This window comes from Rhamphochromis longiceps, linkage group LG5, assembly GCF_057381845.1.
Source record: "Rhamphochromis longiceps isolate RC_006_pf linkage group LG5, R_longiceps_female_GT1.1, whole genome shotgun sequence".
Classification (NCBI taxonomy): Eukaryota; Metazoa; Chordata; class Actinopteri; order Cichliformes; family Cichlidae; genus Rhamphochromis; species Rhamphochromis longiceps.
This window is the reverse complement of record NC_140561.1, coordinates 24,662,460-24,681,785: the sequence shown is the minus strand read 5'-3', so window position 1 is coordinate 24,681,785 and position 19,326 is coordinate 24,662,460. Positions and strand designations below refer to the sequence as shown.

Genomic DNA, 19,326 nt, shown 5'->3' with positions numbered 1-19,326 from the left:
AGATTATGTCTGAATCATGTGCAGCATATAAGAACCATGCAGCGAGCAGTTATCTTTACAATCACATCTTTGTCACAGTGGGACAAAAATAAGGGTTGTATTATGAGCAAAGGTCATTTCTGTCCTTTACGCTTTTCCTTTGTAAAGCTGCATTTCTACGTGCCAAAGAATACACTGGCAGGACACCTAATGTGTGACTTATGACTGACTGAGCTCAAACTGTGAGGCCTCTGTGAGGATTCCCGGTGGGCCTCAGCCCAGATTTTAAGAAAATTTTAAGAAATTTCCCTGATTTGTTCTCACCTGTGCTCATGTGTTGTTGTTTTTTATGTCAGAGGGCAGCAGTACATTGCACAGGCCCCAACCCTTGCCTCCATCCTCCATGCATCAGGGAGGTCTGAGTGCTGACAGCAGCTCTGCTTACGGTCTGTCGTCCAATCGCCACAGCTTCTCCAGCTACTCTGACACATTCATGAGCCCCTCAGCATCCAGCAACCACATGAACCCCGTTGGCAACGGGCTCTCCCCGCAGGTCAGTCCACTGAACTTTCATCACTTGTCTGCATATTCCCACATAGGTGGTGTTCACACTCTTTAGTGTACCAAAGTCCCTCCTCCCCCTCCTCTTCTCACACTTCAGAATGTGTAATTGTATTTGACTGCAAATTAAAATTCAGAAACAGCGTGTTCAGCAAAATAACTGCCAGTGTGGGCTTTTATGTTCATGTTCCAAAGCCCTGGATTTATTTTAGCTACTCTAAATTGCTACATTTGTAAAACAATTGGATTAACATCAACAAATTAAAATTCATCTTGATAGCACCGCAAGTACTCAAGCTGCTCCAAACAGCGGTTTCGACTTTCCTGGGACATCTAAATCCTGCACAGCACAGAGAGAGAACACATGCAGATGAAATAATTAGCTAAAGCTTATAAATGTATACCCATAATCTTCTTCACGTAATTGTCTGCAGCTGGAGGACTCCAGTGCTATGTGTGATTTTGTTCATGTCTTTACGACGCGATTTACAAGCATCTCTGAGCAGGGTTGCACATGCTTCCCTGTAAGTTCACCTTGCTGCTCACTTTACCTCCTTTTTTAATATTACGGGGACCACCTTGGGTTTCCCTTTGAAATAAAAAAGGACCATCCCCACCCATTCTCCTTTTGCCATCTCAAAGCACGTGGCTATATGTGCACATTTGTTTGCCTTCTTCTCTCTAAATTGCTGGATTTCAGATGTTTAACCTCTTTGGACTCCTCCATTAATGAGCGTTTAAATAGGACTCTGTGGTAAGGGTTGAGCTTTAAGTAGCAGAGAATGAAAAATGATTTGTATTGATGCAAATCGTGTGTACGGAGTGAATTATACACAATTACCCATCAATACTGGCCAGTCTTGCCCACCCTCACCAACAAGATGTGGTTAACAGGCAGAAAATAAGATTGAAATGGTGTGTAAAGAGTTGAAAATGAATTTCAATGCTGCATTTGTCCACAATTACCCCGTCGTTCACACGTGTTTTATTGGGAGTTTTTTTTTTTTCTTTTTTTTTTCTTCAAATATTTCTCAAAGCAGATTGGAAACATTCTTGGTATTACCCTCTTTCTTCAGAGAAGAAAGAATTAAGGATTTTGTGACAAAAAAGAGATTTTCTCTCCTTCTGGAGCGACGGAGGATAACATGGAGGCTCACAGCGTGTTTGATTGTTAATCGTGGCACAGAGGCTTTAACTGCTAATGCTCTCACTGCAAACCTGCAGAAAAACACCAGGAACATGGAGTCTTTTTTTTTTTTTTCATTAATGGCTCTCTAATACTGGCGTGGGGTACACTGCCGCTTTCTCTCTTCGTAGACATTCCAGAATGTGTTGGGATATTAAACATTTCCTGTCATAGTGAGGATTAGGACAGGAGCCTTTGGGCAACTGTGCAGCCTGGATTTTCAGTATTCAATTACTCTATCGACATGGTTTGACAAAAGTCTTTGTATAAAACAACCTAAAATAAACTTTATTTGTTTATTGTCCTTTTTTTTAGATTTATTTCATTATTTTTGAAGTTAAACTGTGTGCGTTTTCAGCTTTCATGTGTGGGGGAGTTTCCATATGTATATGGTGTGGATGTTTTGGCTGCGCAGTAGTTTGCACCACACTGAAGAATGATGTGTGGCATTCCTATCAGTCTCTCAGCGTGGACATGAATGCTCCCACTGACAGCAGAATCAGAGTTCACTCCCTGGTGCAGCATCCCGCTGTGCTGGGCAGCTCCTATCTGTCCCCCCTCTCACTTCGCAAGCTCGTCACAGAAAACTCACGACACAGAAAATTCACAGAACAAACAACCACTTTAACATCTCAGAGTCGGAGAGGGCTTTGTCTTCTCCTTGCATTTAACCGAATTTCAATCAAACGACGGCTGGGTTTCATCTTTGGAAATTATCGGCACGTGTTCCACACCTCGCTGTTTATTTTTCGTGTTATTTTTTTTTATTCCCCTGTTTTTTCTCCTCCTTTCCTGTAATTGAAAAAAAAAATCAACACAAAGAGACTCTCTATCGAGATGGAAATGAGAATATGATATTGTAAGTTACACACGGCATCTGTTTGCTCGAGATATGCTTGTGCATTGGAATGTGCAAGCTATTTCTTCAAGTGCCTGGCATTGATGGCCTCGCGGTTGCTGTAAAGATTGACAAAAATTCTCTGATTCGCAGTAAATGGGCTGCGGTGGCGAGGTGCCAAGTCTGTAATGGAATCCTGCAGCGTTCAGCAGTCCCGACAGGAGCTCGCGTCCATCCCAATCCCATAACCTATCCCGACAGCACACATTTTCCCATTACAGGCAGTGGAAAAGCCATCCACACTCAAACTGGTTGCTGTCATTGTGGGATATACAGCGTGTTTGGCTGGTTGAGGGAGGCAGTATATTTAGGGGTCATGGGAGTGAAGCTGTGCATGGCTGGGCAATAGGTATGAAACCAGAAGTGTGTTTTGTTGTTGGCCTTGTTTCATTTAGCAGCACAGCAGGTGTTGGAAAAAGGTACAGGCAAGGGCATCGAGGTTAGGCATTTCAGCCATCCTTACCTGAAGATTTAAGCTTGACGCCTGCTTTTTCTCTCTGGTCTTTTTTTCATTTTTAATATTCCATTTGAAGTAGACCTCTTGACCTTTCATCGCCACGATGAATTTTGCACATGTAAAAAACAAACAAACGAGCAAATTGGCGTTCTTTCAGCTGAAGAGGTGCACTTTAACAGGCAATCATCTCTCAAGCACGCAGCACATTTTCAACAAATCCCAGTAATATGATGCTGCAAGATACTTTTCAAATGATTCTTTGAAGCAGCATTCATGGCCATTGCATTTGCGTGAAACCATTTGGGCTGAATTCCTCATTATTGCATGACAGGGACACCTGCTGGGAGAGGAAAGAAAACAACGGCACTTGCTGAAGCCCAGCGAAAGGAGCTCAGTGGCAGAATTTCTAGAAATATAGAGGAGGAGGGGGAAAAAGGGGAACGGGAAGCATTTCTCTTGTTGAATCAAAGTGGGAAATGCATGCAGGTTCTGTTGTAGGGTGTCCTTATGATAAGGAGACGTGATAGGGAAAGTGGGAAGTCTGTGAGCTGGATAGGTATGGTGGATAGAGATTTTATTGCTGTTTTGATGAAGGAAGTTCACAAAGTTTTGTGAGGAACTTTTTTTTTCTGTTTTGCAGTTTTATGAAAGTGTTGTGTGTTTTGGAATGACAAGGATGTGTGTCTGTGTGTATTTGAGGGCCTTTGGGCTGTGTGAGTGGGCCGGGCCTCCACACACACACGTACATGGGATCAGAGGCAGAGCGGCTCTCACCCCTGCCTCCCTTTGATCTGTGTCCCCAGGCCTGCCTGCCCGCGCGGCGCTGCACCGTACCACGCACGCTGACACCATGCTCACCAGCGACTCCCCACAACTGTCTGAGAGAGATAAGCCAGGGGAGACTCCAAACTGTGCTGCTGCTCTTCCATTAGCTAGCGCAGACGCTTCTTTTAAAAATGGGATGAATTATTTTTAAGAAGCAAGCTCTGCCGTTGCCAAAAAAAAAAAAAATGGAGAGGGGAAAATGTACGGAACAATCTGGAGCTCTGGCTTCATTCCGCCTCCCTCCCTGACTTCTAACAAGACATTCTGCACCTGAATACCAATGAGAGGGGGAGATTCATGTAGTCCCCCACATTATTAAAACTTGGGCATTAAGCCTCTCACCGGGCACTGTGTCAGCTGGCAGGCTCCACTGACAACAAATCAAAGGGGATGAGCACATAGCCTGCATTCATAGCTCAGCCACTCGCAGAGCAAGTGGGGGAATACATACTGGTTAATTAGAACTCCCATTAAAACAAATACTGTTTCAATTTGGCAAGTATAAAAAAAGATGTAAGAGGCTTTCAGAAAAAAGAGACCTGCTGTCGGCAGTTGCCAAGAAAATCCAGGGACTGTAAATCATATCCACTGGCTATACTGTTTCTGCACAGATTATTAGTGTTTGCTGTTGTTTTGCAACACTTTTGAACTCTGAGGAAAGATTTTCTGTCTGCGACACCGAAGACGTACCTCTGCGTGCGCTGGCCTTCTGCTTTGTGACAATACATCTTGTTTTTGTTTTCGCCGCTTGCAGACGAGTGTGACGTGACTAATAATTTTCTTGCTCAGCTTAAACTTGATGCTTTGTGACCAAAAAAAAATGCTGTATAAGGAGCCACCTTTGCAGCATGCATGCAAACCTCGTTTTTTTCCCCCTTGCAGCAGAGACAGTGCTTTAGCTCTCTAGCCCCTGTTTATCTGAGCCATTTGTTGCTCTCTCCATCTTTCAGTCTCTTGAGCAGCCATGTGCTGCCATTTTCTCTTACGTTCCAAAATATCTTTGGTTGGAGCTTGGTGTATTCATAATCTATTTTTCACCTACCAACCTTCCTTCTCTCCGCTTGGCTTTTTGTCATCCAGCGATGCCTTGCCAATAGTGCTTTGCTCTCTCCCTCTCCCTCTCTCTTTCTCTCTCCCCACCTTCCGCTCTTGCTCCAACTCTCTCCCCTGGAGAGGCAGCTCTTCTCCCTACGCCCAGATGAAAGGCTATGGCGGACAATAAAAATGCTATTTAAATGCAAGGGTGTTTGTGTGCGGGTGAGAGATATTTCCTGCTGAAAGTGAGCTGCTGCATCCTGATAAATAGTAAATATAAGGGAATGTGATTTACATTTATCTTGCAGAGGCAGCCAATATGAATTTCAGTAAATCCTAGAAGATGGGGATTTAAGGAGGAAAAATGACTGAGACTGATTCACATGCTGTGTGTCCCACGCAGTTGAAATGCCTATAAGGTGGAGAGCGGCACTGCCTTTATGAAAGTATAGGCACAAATATCGATCCTATCTAAAATAGCTATTGCACACGGGTGTACGCAGTGTCACATGCTCATCTGGCGGGGATTTCCTTCCTCATACACAGACAATTTGAAGGTTACTTGTATCATCATAATGATAATAATAGTCATAATGTAATAATGTCTGCAGTAACAGCCTGCTTCACAGGTGAAGTGTCTGTGAGGCATATGCTGCGTGACCTGTCTCTTCGGGGTGAAGGGTCAGGGTTCAGGGGGTCATGGGATGGCTTGAGAAGAAGGAAGGCTACTTTGCTGTGAACCTGCCCCGCTAGCCAGAGGTTTGGGATGTTGTCTAGCTGCATGTGGTTCCTTTTAGTTCCAGATGCCACTCTGACAGGTGCATGGCTGTGATTAATACTAGCTGACTTTTTTTTCCCTCTCACCCATTCTGTCCGTCCTTCTTTCTGTTTCTTTCTCCCTGTCCCTCTTTGGTTTATTGGCTCTCTCTCACTCTCTCTCTCTGTCCTCTAACCTTCATCGTCGTGGGCTCATTCTCGTGACCCCTTTGCAGAGTTTATACCGTGCTTCCAGCTTTCACAAGGGGGGATCGCAAAGAAAAGGAAAAACTTACTAAAAATAAGCTTCATTGCGTGTGCATCTCTGTCTCTCACTCCCTTCTACATCCAGACAATAAGATGAGAATATGGGAGGTAGTTGGGTCCTCAGCTGGTTGTCTCATGCAGCAGCTCGCCCCTTCCAGTCTCCAGCTGAGAGCTATTTCACTATTTATTTACATGTAATTATGGCTATGAGGTGCAGATATTAACACTGTCAAGAACAATTTGACCTGACATTTTTCACTAGACCTGGCCCCTGCTGTTTTCAGCAAACAACCCCCACTCCTCCCCCCTCCTCTTCTTCTTCCTCCCTCTTCGTTTTTCTCCTTTCTCCCTCGATCAGCCTTGCTTCTTGCTTCTCTCACACACACACACACCAGGCCCTGCCTTGCTGAAACCACTCTCCTGGAATCAGAAAATCTGCCGTTTAATTTAGAAGAGGCGTTGGAGCAAGGTGCGGCGAGCTGAAGTCGGTGTGCATGTGTGTGCCCGCTTAGAAGGGGCCTCTCTTGTTCCCAGTGGCTGAATCCATCCCATAGTTACTCAAGCATATCACTAGCAGAGAATAGAGGATTGCTCCCCACACGTTCTCCAATTGCAGCCCAATAGACGGTATATTAACCTCTGGTTAGTGCGGGGCCAAGTTTATAGCTTATGCTGTGGGATGTTTAAGAGGGGAGTGGGGTGGGGGTCCTTTTTCCAACTTGAGCAGCTGTGCTTTCTGGAACGCTAAGGCCGCTATGAGCATTTAGCTTAATGGAAATTTGCAGTAACAGAGAGGGAGCGTGTCTAGCCTTTAAAATAAATATGAATTTTATTCCACTTCCGCTCATTTAAGCTTCCTTTGGTACGTGTGAACAGCTTCATGGAGCGCAGAGGGGAGACGCACAGGCGCAGAATGGCTAACATGTTGTGAGGAGTGACAGCTTGTTCCAGTGCCCGCTAATCGTCCTCATCTGTGCCTGACATGTCAATGCCCACATTCTGTCAGTGCCAATCAGCCACTTAATTGAACACAATTAGCACCCCACCACAACCCCCCATTTGCATTACATTCTTCAAAGGCCCATTTCTCTCCCTCCAGCACCAACCCCCCCACCACCACCACCATTCTACCTCTCACTCTGCTTCTGTCTCTTCATCCTGTGGCACTAGTGGAAGACACTTTTCAGTTTTTATGAATGTGCCGCGGCCAATTAACGCAGTGGCATGCAGGCCTGAGCCCGTCATCTGCTGCCTGCCACCATCCTGGCTTTCTGCTGCGGCCCCACACCACCCCTCGCGCCACCTCCACCGTGACCAAAACGCTTTAATTCAATTTATGCAATCACTGTTATTTTTAAATAGTCATTTTGTCTGCTCAGATGAGGGGCCTTACTGCCCGCTGGGCCGGCCTTCTCATGTGAGGGATGGGGGGAAGGGCGGGACGCTGTGTGAGCAGGAGTCGTCTGACTTGGAGGGGGGAGTCACTGATATTTTCATTTGTTATTTATTTCCTTCATTTTTTTTGTTTGGTTTCATGTTAAGTGTTTGATTAGGATTTTAAAAGATTTAAATCAAGTTTTCATGTAACATTTAATGACCTAACATAAGAAGTCTGTCTGTTCTTTGTGTCTTTCTATGTATTAAATACACACATTTCTATATAGTTAAGGTTTTATTTCATATTTTGACTGTTTCCAAAGTCAGACACTTTCCAGACTTCTGGGCTACAGAAATAAACACTATTCTCTTCCTGTAATCACACCCCGAGGACTGGCCTTCAAATATTGATCTGAAATTCAGTGTCATCACTGTGGATCTTTAATCGTTCTTTGCTGGAGCGAGTATCAGCCAGGCAGATCTGCTAAGGTGCACAATGTTATTCTGCACTACTCAGATAACTTACAGACATTTGGAGTGCTCATTTTTCCCTGTCTGCCCCAGTGACCTCTGCCTAACTTAAAGGTACATCTTGGGGGCATTTTGATTTGGGCAGAACGGGGAGGTATCGGTGACAGAGGAACTAATCCAGTATTGCGCAGATTAAGAGTATTTGTGGAGCGGGGTGTGTTGGCGCTGGCGCTGGGAATGGAACAGAAGGGGCTCCTATCAGCTCTCCAGGCAGGCTAGCCCTCAGGCCAGTGCAGTCCTACAGGAGTCTTTGTACTTCCCAAAGCCTCCACTCTCCTCTCGCTATATCACTCTCTCTGCTGCCCCCCTCGCCTTCTTTCTATAGGCTATCATATTCTCAGCACTCCATTTCCTCACTTTACACTTGTGAATTGGTGTTGTTTTAATCCAGTGCAAGGGTGCATTCTTCTTATTATCAGGTGCAGCAGGGACGACTGCTCCTATAAGGAGACACGAATGAGCTCCATTTCACTGCCTAACACAATGTAAAAAATTAAATAGTCGAAGTGGAATAATGTTGACTTTTATGATCTCGTAATGATTATAATGGCTGAAAGAAAACTCAGCTCTTCCGGCACATTCCCATTCTCTTTCTTTACTGTGTTTCTTTTCTCTCATTGTGTTTTTTTCTTGTATCACTTGCAGTGTTTCAGCTCCGTCTCTGTCACGTTGTTTTATTCCAGAGTGAAATCCAACAAAGAACAACTCGTCAAACATTCGCGCAAACAAAAAAATGTTACAAAAAAATGTAATTTGGCTGTTGAAGAAATTAGGGGAGGGGAGGGGGGTTTGAAAGGGCCTCTTTTTGTCTCAAGTGTGCTATTTATTTATCTGAAAGGATGCACATTGTATCCATTTACACTTCCCGCACTCACTTTGCCACAGGCTGGAGGGCTCAGAAGTTGAGAGAATTAATTACTTTTTTATTATTATTTATAAAGTAATCTATCTGTAGAGAGAGAGCAGAAAAGGAGGGGGGCGGGTGTGAAGGGAGGGGTGTTGTGCGCAAGAGGCAGGGAACGCCCTGGAGCATTGTCCTTTAAACTGGGTCCTGGCTCACATTATCTCCCAAACCAGCACTCACACAACATTAAACAACAAACGAACTCTGGGCTGCTGAGGACGCCGTATGCGAGGCGAAACAGGGAGTTGGGGGGGGGGGGGGGGGGGGGGGAGGCGGGTGCAGAGAAACAGGGAGAAACTCTGCCCTGCAAGAGCATGCTGTATGTATGGATGATAAATATAATGGCCTTTCCTCAACTCTAAAATTTGACAGGAATCCAAAGTCCTTTTCAACTCTTTATTAATACGCCCACGTGTTTAGTGACAACCATCAGCTTCCTGCCTTTTTTTTTTTGTTTTTTTAATTCAAGACAAAAAGCAGATCCCCCCGCTTTCTTAGAGTTCATTCATTGGCTAGAACTTAATATCTGCAGAGGCTGTTTCACGAGCCACACAGAAACAGAAATATGTCAATGTATCCAGCCACAAATGGCATTTACGAGTTTATGTGACAAAGTATCGTTTAACACTTGAACACTTAGGGGGGAAAAAACTTTATGGGAACATCAAAGTAGCAAAACCCACCAATTAAAACTGAACCGTGTGTCACATAAAATGCTGTAGGTGTGGGTGGAAGAAGCCACTCTGAACATACCTTTCCCCACTAAGAACACTTAAATTATAACTGAAAACTGTGCTTGAGATCCTCACAGATGCCAACACTTGTCAGCCTCTAAAGTGGCCGACCCATCTAAAATATCCTGCTAAAATAGCAATGCCGCAACGTGTCGCGATAAGAAGTCATTTCCTTTTGAAGAGCTTTTATGAGCGTGAATAATAATAGAGCCAGTTGTTGGCTGTCCTATTTCATAAGGAAGCAATGTAATCAAGCTTCAATTAACCAATAACTAAAATGGGCTCATGCCCTCCAGCTGTCTCTCTCAGGACATTTTACTAGCTCCCTTTTTTTTTCTTTTACTTTAAGGAACCCATCCAAACATAACCCTTCATCTTCCTCACATTGTGCACTTCATCTCCATATGGGAGGGAGCATCACATGTGTCCAGCATGAAGAGGGCTATGAATCTCCCTCTTATGGATACATGTCACATGCTTTGTTCGCAGATGTGGAGGGGACGGTGGGGGTTTCCTTACTGATAGAATTAACATGTGGAAATGACTAACCAGCCTTTATGTTTCTAATGTGCTTCGAGTGTTTCGTATTTCTAGGGAGGCCCCTTTCTAAAGATATGATTAATTTGCAGAATATAGTTAATTTTCCCTCTGAGGGATAATCCTGGCGTGCAGCATCATTTGTGGACTGTTTTGGCTAGCTCCTGCGTTGGGTGTGTGGTTGCTACAAATGTGTATGCATGCGTCCGTTTGTGCATGCATGCAAACATATGTCTGCCTCTGTATCACCCCTGTGTAACCACCTCTATGATGGGCTAATTGGTTTAGCAGCCAAGGGGCCAAAGGCCAGTGCAGCATAGCAAAACTTAACATGAACCTGATGTTGAAAGGAAGGCTTCGCTGCTATAGGAGGGAAGCATGTGTGGGACAATTGCTTTTTTTTTTTTTTTACCACACACGCACACTCTACACTTAGGCTTTTTCACTTAACGAAACTCACAGCATGCGAAAACAAAATTTTTCACAGCGTTCTGGGCCACTGTGCTTCAGACTAGAGGAGCACCAGAAGTAATCTCTTACATTTTAACATATTGTGAGGCCTTCTTCTGACGAATGTCACATGCTATTACATTAATCTAGAATATTGAATTGGAAGCCTTTATGCACTGTGAATAATATACACACTGTAATATTCAGGCAAGCCTCAACCTGCACTATCAGCGGCCCGCTCAGTATGGTTTGTGGAGCCTACTTTGTGTGGGGATCTGAGGGGATCGTTTACCAGTTCCAACCCCATTACTATTCATGAGATGGGTAGGCTAGGGGCGAGGGATTAGGGACTCCCTTGGTGCTTGTTGTGCTGTAGGCTCGGGCTCGGGCCTCAGGCTCCGGGACAGGGGCTGTCTGGCAAGGATGGTGGGTCTATTATCACCCTGGGACCCGTCTGTCCCACAGCAGAACACTTACTGGCAGCGCCAGCTAATGGAAACTGTGTCTCTTGTTCCCTTTCTCCTTTTTTTAACCTCATCACCCTCCTGGTATCCTCCCTCCCCTCTGCTCTTTAAAAAAAGATGGGGAAGTTTCTCCCCTTTCCTATTTCAAAGTTGAAATGGTGTATTTCTATTGGCATCTTTACCGTGAAGTGCTGGGATGGCACTATACTTGCAAAAAAAAAAGTACTTTCCCTCAACTCTGTCAATTTTCCTAACCCTCAACCCTCAATTTTCCAAGTTTCTAACATCCTTTTCCCCCCCCCCCCTCCCCTCCAGGTGATGAGTATCCTGAGTAACCCTAGTGCTGTACCCTCCCAGCCCCAGCACGACTTTTCCATTTCCCCCCTGCACAGCAGCCTGGAGAGCTCCAACCCCATCTCAGCCAGCTGCAGCCAGCGCTCTGACACCATCAAGAGTGTGGACAGCCTGGCTTCCTCGCAGTCATACTGCCCTCCTACATACAGCGCCACCAGCTACAGTGTGGACCCCGTCACTGCAGGCTACCAGTATAGCCAGTATGGCCAGAGTAAGTAGACCCTTTATGTGTATACTGTTGTTGTTGCATAAGCAAATACTTTCATGTTTTTGTGACAAAAGCTGGTCGTTCTTCTCCGACCCCCTCTTAAGCTGACTAAATTTAAAAAGCCTATGAAGTGATGCCCAGTTCCCAGGCAGGAGAGCCTCCTGACCTTTGCACCCTAGTCGGTGGAGGCAGACACGTGCTCTTGATAAAGACCCCACCACCACCTCCACACCACAACCATCCATTTACAGAGCTGCCTTAGTCACACCCCACTCCACTTGGATGGGAAAGAGAAGAGGGCCACTTCAAAGAACGGCACACCCTCAGGGGCCACAGTGTCCTCTTGCCCACCTCTCTTTCCCTCTTTCTCCTATTTTGATCACACATGCACACACCCTCAGGGCAGGAAAGAGTTTGCTTTATTAGATTAGCATAATTGACTGATGCTGTCACAGCCATTCACAAGAGGTAAAATGAAGCCCACTTCCTGAACAAACCAATGCAGCATTGGCTAGCTGACATTTGTTTGTATTTATTTTCAGGTTCTGGTGGTGATCTGATGCTTTTGTGCATCTGGTGATTTTCTTTTCCGAAATGTGTTTGTGTTATGCGTGAGTGCGGGCGAGCGCGTGCCAATCTGTCACGTTTTTATGTGTGCGCACCAGTGTTTTTGTCAGCAGCAAGAAACTGATGGCAGTGCGGATGTGAGCTGATGTGAGGTTAATTAAGATGGTGATTGAGCACAGTGGATGGGTAATGAATGGAAGAGAGAGGAGAGGAGCTGCTGTCTGAGGATGAAAATGATCGGCCATGTGGAGTGTGGAGGGCATGAAATCAGAGATGCCAAGTGTAATGAAGACTGGCACACAGAACACACACGGGGAACTGTCTGAGTGACAGCATGGAGACTTTACCAGGATGCACATGCTCTGTGCCAGCAGCATGCCAACCTCAGACAAGGGACAGGGGAGGGGTTTTTATCTTTCACTCTCTCTGTGTGAATTGTTTTTCATTTGACTCATTCTCTTCTGCCACAACTTGTTTCAGCCTTAATCAGAGGAATGAAATGAGAGTGAATAGGACATATGTCCCAGGAATCTACCACCTGTCTAACGTTTGTTTGTTTTTCCTTTCTGTGTTCTTTTGTTTGTTTGTCTGTGTGTATAGCTGCTGTAGACTACCTGGCTAAAAATGTGAGCTTGTCCACCCAGAGGAGGATGAAGCTTGGAGACCACTCGGCAGTACTGGGGCTGCTGCAGGTGGAGACGGGACAGGCTTACTGAAGCCACTCGGGACAAACCCTGCACCTCTCTCTATTTCGCCCTCTGCCACCCTCCTCCATGCTCCATCAAGTCTGGACTGCAACTCCAGCTCGTCTATCTGCAGCTCGGCCATGACATCAGTGAACAGACGCGCGCCCTCACTCTGTACCAGAGAAAGTGACGCTTGTGAGAGAGTGAAAAGTCCCTTTTTGGGAATGGAGCTAAACTTTTCACACCACCAGGCGGCTCTGCACCCTTTCTCCCCACCCTTTGGGCATAATTGCCCGCTCCTTGTACTCATGTCCCAGCCTCAGACCTGTTTGTTTTACTCAGTGGGCCAAAAAGGACCCCCAGATGACCAAAGGATGGTCAACTTCATTGGCCCAGATTCCTCCTTTTCATGGCTGCAGTCCAGCACACATTTAGAGCCATCAACAACATGTACTTTTGACCTTGCTGTTCATAGTAGTTAACAAAGCCAATATCATTTGAACGACTCTTCTTCTTGTTCTTTTTTGATATTGTTAAGACTATTGTTGCTGTTATATGATTATGGTTAATGTGATTTCTGTTGTTCTTTGATTCCATTCGTATCTCTTTTCTCCGTTAGATGTCGGTGTGTAAAACACAGAGAATGACTGAGATGATCTGGGAGCGATGCATGTTTGCGTGTCGACACACAGTCACACAAACGAGGATGATTGTTTTCCAAGCTGCTGTTCCTCTGCCTGTTCCCTGAGCTCAAATATTCGTGAGCGATTTGACCTTCCCACTTTCATATTCGTCTTGACATTCCTAAAGAACTTGGCCATACTGTGGGAAGTCTGGCTGGCTGGATTCTGCAGGGAATTAAAGCAGCGTTTTGGCGGCCAATAGCTTTCCCCTTGTAACCTCCATCCCATCCTTAGTGGTGGTCCATAGGGAGGAGGGCATTGTTTGCAAAAACAGGATTGGGGAAATTAATGTATTTTGAAATATGGACCTTGCCAAGCTCAACCACCCCCTCATACGAACACACACACACACACACACACACACACACACACACACACACACACACACACACACACACACACACACACACCTCCCCATTCCTCCCAAATCCCATCTGCCAGGGAATCCTGTGTGACTTAAACAGTGTGAAGCAGATTAAATCACACGAATATAATGTCAAAGCTAATTCACAGTGACCCTTCTCATCACTAGCCAGTATTTCAGTTTTTTTTATAGCATAATTAGCACATTTTGTAAATGCACACTGTGTTGGCTTTCCACCTTTCGACTAAATTCCTTCAGAACATTCCTCAGCCTCCATCTCCAACATACTATAGGCATTCCAGCATTCTCTGTTATGAGATTAAAAAGTAGACAAGCTGTGCCATTCACATGCACTCTGGAAAATCATATAATCCAGTCAGTTGTGAAAGGGCACAGGTAACTCCGCTGATTGGCCCCCTTCTCTGGTTTGGACCAGAGCCACGTCTAATCCTCCACTTTCACATACTCACCCAAATGTACAAAAAAGACGAAAAAAAAAGTTTAATAATAGTGGATATGAGACATTTGTGTAGCACGCGTTGTTGACTTGATCCAGGACCAGCTGTTCCCTTGAGATGAATGTGATATTTTTCATTGACATCAGTGTGATTATTATGACAGTTAATGCTCAAGAAAGGATCTGGTCCTTCGTCGCCTTTAAAATCTGAAAAAATGTACAGTAGCTGGAGCAGATTGTGTATCGTTTCTTTATAAAGAGTATGTTTTATACTAAAACAACACTATGTTGAGTGGTAGGTAAGCAAGGGATCTGTGGAAGGAAATGTTTTGGTTTTCTTTTTCTGTTTCCTTTTTAATGTATTTAATTGGTTTACTTGTTTCAACCAAAAGTTTTGAGTCTGTTTTTTTTTCTGACCCAGGTAAGAATTGATTTGTATAAATTAGTAAAATATAAATTCCACTGAAAATGTTCCAATTAAAATGACATTTAAGAGGGTAAAACTGAGCTTGAAGGAAAATGAAAGCTTGGTGTCACAGACAGACTCCCCCTGAACCACAGGACCGCTGTATATTTAAAAGTTGGCTGAATTAAACATCTTCAGGGTGTTTTTGACCGCCTGTTTTACAGACTGAGTATAAAAGCTATCACTGGACCAAGGACCTAACACACCTGAGCCTTCGGTGTGTGACTCTGCCAATGGACCAGCGTGATGATGATGATAATGATGATGATGATAATAATGCCAGAGACAACAGGCTTTCTACTCTGGGAATTTGTTGGATTTGTGGACCAATAAGACTTCAGGAGAAAACGTCAAAGTAATGCTGACTCCGCACTGAACCGCAGCAGTTGCTGCTCCAACTGCTTCACTTAGACGCCTCACTCATGTGTATATTTTAAAAAGGAAGAGTTTTAGAATTGTCTTTAGTGTATCAAACCCATTTCTAACACTCGCATCAATAAACATTCGGGTATTTAAGGCATACAACTCCTTCCCTCCCAGCCCTCCCCCTTCCTCCTCCCGTCTGTTTGACCCTTAACCTGTTTAGTTGCTTTTTGACATCTGTGCTTTGCTTTACTCCTTTTTCTGTTCCGCATGTGTGTATATTATCATGGTATAATTTATTCTGCTGTATGAAGTATTAGAGTAGTGGGAAACTTGTATTGGTATTTACTACCTTCAGCCTGTTGGTGTGTTTACTGTAACACTGGCGTAACTGTTATCAATTAAAGATCCAAAACAGAGTTGAGCCTTTTGTCTCTTATTTCTGTCCTGTGCAGGTTATTTTAACGTTTATTATGAGACGAGTCAGTAATGAGCCTTTTTATTTATCCATTGCTTCTTTCAGTTTTTACATGTACTACATATGTACATACATATTCAGTATAGACAATAACCATTTTATCCAGCCAATCAACTATCTGGTTTTTCCAGCCTTTCTCCCATTTATATAATTTTGGACTGACTGACTGACTTTGATTAGGTAAGACAAGCCATTTAAATTGTGACCTTGGGCTCTTGGAAATTGTGGCAAGCCTTTTTAGTATTTTCTAAGATTTAAAAGGGCTAATAAAATAAAAATAAATTGATGGAAAATATATTTCAGACAGATTAATTACAGGCCTGGTGTAAATCTGTGTGCATCTGCAAAATCTTAAATCAGCCCTAACCGCATGCTTGTAGTCTGAGCATGTAAGTTCAAGCACATTTGCGGGGGTCACCAGTGACTGTTCCAGCGATATGATTAGAGAGTGATGAGAGCTCAAATGTCCCAGACGAGGAGACGCAGACTGAAAGTGTGTCTAGCTGCAGCTGTAGGAAGTAATTCATTCTACCCGCTGACCAGCAGCGCTCGCCTCTCCCTCCGCTTGCCGGGGAATGCAGTCTGCAAATCTCTGCGGTATGGTGTGAATGTAGGGGAACTAACCGGTGTAGTGTGGAAGCATCCGCTGTGCTTTATATTACACGTCAAAACAGTGGAGCTCATTCACTTGTAGCCATCAGGCACTGCTGGAGGTATGTCAAACCCGCCTTAGGTACGTTCATTCATTCATTTAACAAATCTCAAACATGCTGGATATGTGTGCAGTCGCCGCAGCAAGAAAATCTTCGTACATAGTCTTGTCTAAACTAGTAAATCATGCCAAGATGCACCGTGAGAGATGTATATTTACTTTCTGTACGCCACAAATTGACAACAAATACTTTGCATTTTATTTGCAATTAAATGTGAACTAATTAAAGGCATCACTAATCAAAATTATTAACATCATCACCATCAAATTGTATTAGCAGATAAATCTGAAGCTAAATGAAGTCAGTACTGCTTGTGTTATCAAGGGGTACCTATCATTCCTATTTCATATTTTCATACTCAGTGAGTATAAACTGATACATAACGTTTAGGATTCCCTTCACAGATTCAAATCAGCACTGAAATGCAGCGTTATCGCCACGTTATATCATCAAGGCTCAGTTAAATTTGATGCAAATGTTAATTCTCTTGAATATCTAATTACAAAACATATATTGTGGGGGGGAAAAATAGTGTTCTTGGGTGCTGGATTAGCATGCCAATGAGGCAGGTCAATTAGTTAATCGATTTCAAAGCAAGTTTTTGATATGAGGTCATTCTGAGGAGACTGGGGGGCTTTCAATGGATCCTCTGAACATATCAAATATGCATTGTGGCTCTTTGCCTGCTGCGTGTCATCCTTCATATATTCCTCTAAAAGTTTGTGTTCTGGTTGTCCAGATTAGACCTTGGCATGTGCTACGGTTGTCCCCTTTGCTCCAGCTTGTCTCCTGAGGTGCCGGCCTGGGAGTTTTGTCTCCCTCGGGTCTGCTGTCACTCAGACTGGACGAGGTGGCAGCTCAGGCAGTGGTGTGTGGGAGAGCTTTATGACATTTCCCTCATCTCCTGCTTTGATCCCCTAATTGATTGACTACAGGAGCAGAGGATAAACAGAGCCCACAAGAGCCGATTCCACTCGCCTCTCTGGAGTGGTTTAGATAAAGTGTAGAGGCCCGAGCGCTCCATTCCTCCTCTCCCCTCCTCTATATGGACATACGGCCATTGAAGGTAGCTCTATGCCATGGTAGCTTAGCTGTGGGCTGTGTCCTCAGGCCCAGTGCTTGCCTACTGCCCCTGTGCATAAATGGCTGCCAGTAATGGGGTTGTTTAGATCACAGGGATGGAAATGAAACTCCTGAGCCTTGCTGTAGAGACCAGGAGGCCCTATCACTCATGCAGCAGTGATAGAGAATTCACAGCGTCAGCCTGGTCATACTTTCAAAATGAGCCATGGAATAGAGGCTCTGATTCAGATCTTATTTAGGACCCAGCTCCTGAACCTGGCCATGCTGTGATAAATAACCTTCTGCTGAAGACTCAGGAAAGCCGTGAAGAGGAAGAACGCAAACAGCCAGTTAGGAAAAAAAAAACAACAACAAGCCAAAAAGTCTCAGATTTAAAGAAAATGTGTGTTTGAAAATATGACTTTAGAATGATTTAAACCAGATATGATAATTATATTCTAATTTTTCAAATTTGTCTTCAGAAAGAGTTCAGATCCGTGTGCAGGTATGCTAAGAAATGATTAAGAGATGCTCTGGGGTCTTGGTTTTATTCTTTGAGATTATGTGTCATAGGGAGTAAAAAAGCTCCCAGCTGTCGCCATGAAAGCACTTACAGTATAATAATCCCCCAAATCCTGTAATTATGCCAGCATACGCTGTGTACCTGAGCCTCAGCTTTGTGCTCGTCACCTCAAGGATCCCACTGACACAGACACAGACGCACAGCTTGCCATGCACATATCTCCTTCCCAACCATGTATTTTGCATAGGGAGAAAATCTTATTTTCAGAACATTTTAGGTATTTTGAATTTCATGGTTACCCCTCTCAGGTATTATAGATAGATAATCTGTCATGTATAAGTAAAAAAAAAAAAAGAAAAAATCAGGAGCTCAAATAGGGGATTGTCTGATTTACCAGGAACCAAAATTATAGAATCTTTCACCAGCTATATTACATTTAATCAGCTAAGTAAGATCAATCTTCAATTCATTACATTTTATTCATATAGAACCAATTCAGATTGCAATACTTGAAATGCACATGTGCACATATATGCACATCCATGCACACCTCCCTTAATTCATTTTTTTTAAACAAAGACAAAAAAAGTCCAAGTAAAGTTGTAAATCTAAGAAATCGGAGCTAGATAAAAATCACTGTGAAGCCAAGCTTGATTTACATTTAAAATCTGAGCTGTGTTCTCAAACTAATTAATATTAATAACAAAAATGGAAATGAGTGCAGTGGAGGCCCATAAGTGAAGAACAAACTGGGTGCATTCAGTCAGGAGATTCATATACAAGCCCTTTCTCAGGAGAAGTGGGCTCTAAACAGGCGTGACGGCAGGGCATAGACCGCCATACACAGAGACAATTTTTCTAGATAATAGCCTATCACGCAGGATACAATTTAAATTAAAAAATGCAATTTTCACCTTGAAATGAACAAATGATTACAATTTCTATACAAATTAAGGCATCCAGGCTGTGCCTCAGTACTGTGCCAAGGCCATGAAACCTGACATAATTACCATGAAATACATTTTCAAATATTTGTATTTTGTCCATCGCTTTAAAACATGCCACTCTGCCTTCTGTGGGTTTGTGATCTCACCTTCTGGGGGAAATACATAAAAAAGAGAGAAAATCATCAGAGATGAAAAGCTCTTCAACAGGAGAGATAAAAATGTAGGGGGAAAAAAAAAACAACCTCCCATACACACAGTAAATCAGCGCAACTCGGCACAGCGCCCCTGGAGCTATCTCTAAAAGCCAAATTACTGCTACTTATCTAAGGAATCATATCTACTAGTTATCTGCTCCTGAGATAGGCTCCTCTCTCTCTCTTGTGCCTTGTGCTCATCGCCAGAAAAGCTATTTATTTGTGATTACAGACACCCTTTGAATAAAAGATGTTTGTGTTTGAGATCCAAAGTTTTCGCAGATTCTGAACTCCTGAGAT

At 43.8% G+C, this 19,326-nt stretch overlaps 1 protein-coding gene across 3 annotated transcripts in view; it reads left to right on the top strand.

The window, feature by feature from the left end:
* pax7a (paired box 7a) overlaps window positions 1-15,293 on the top strand; it is a 43,648-nt gene extending 28,355 nt beyond the window's left edge. For all 3 annotated transcript variants that reach the window (XM_085406791.1, XM_085406790.1, XM_085406789.1), the window contains 3 exons: window positions 336-532; window positions 11,277-11,526; window positions 12,691-15,293. In XM_085406791.1, coding sequence (XP_085262917.1) covers window positions 336-532; window positions 11,277-11,526; window positions 12,691-12,806 — 563 coding nt within the window. In that variant the 3' untranslated portion in view covers window positions 12,807-15,293. The remainder of the gene's footprint in view (window positions 1-335; window positions 533-11,276; window positions 11,527-12,690) is intronic.
* Window positions 15,294-19,326: the final 4,033 nt, after the last annotated feature.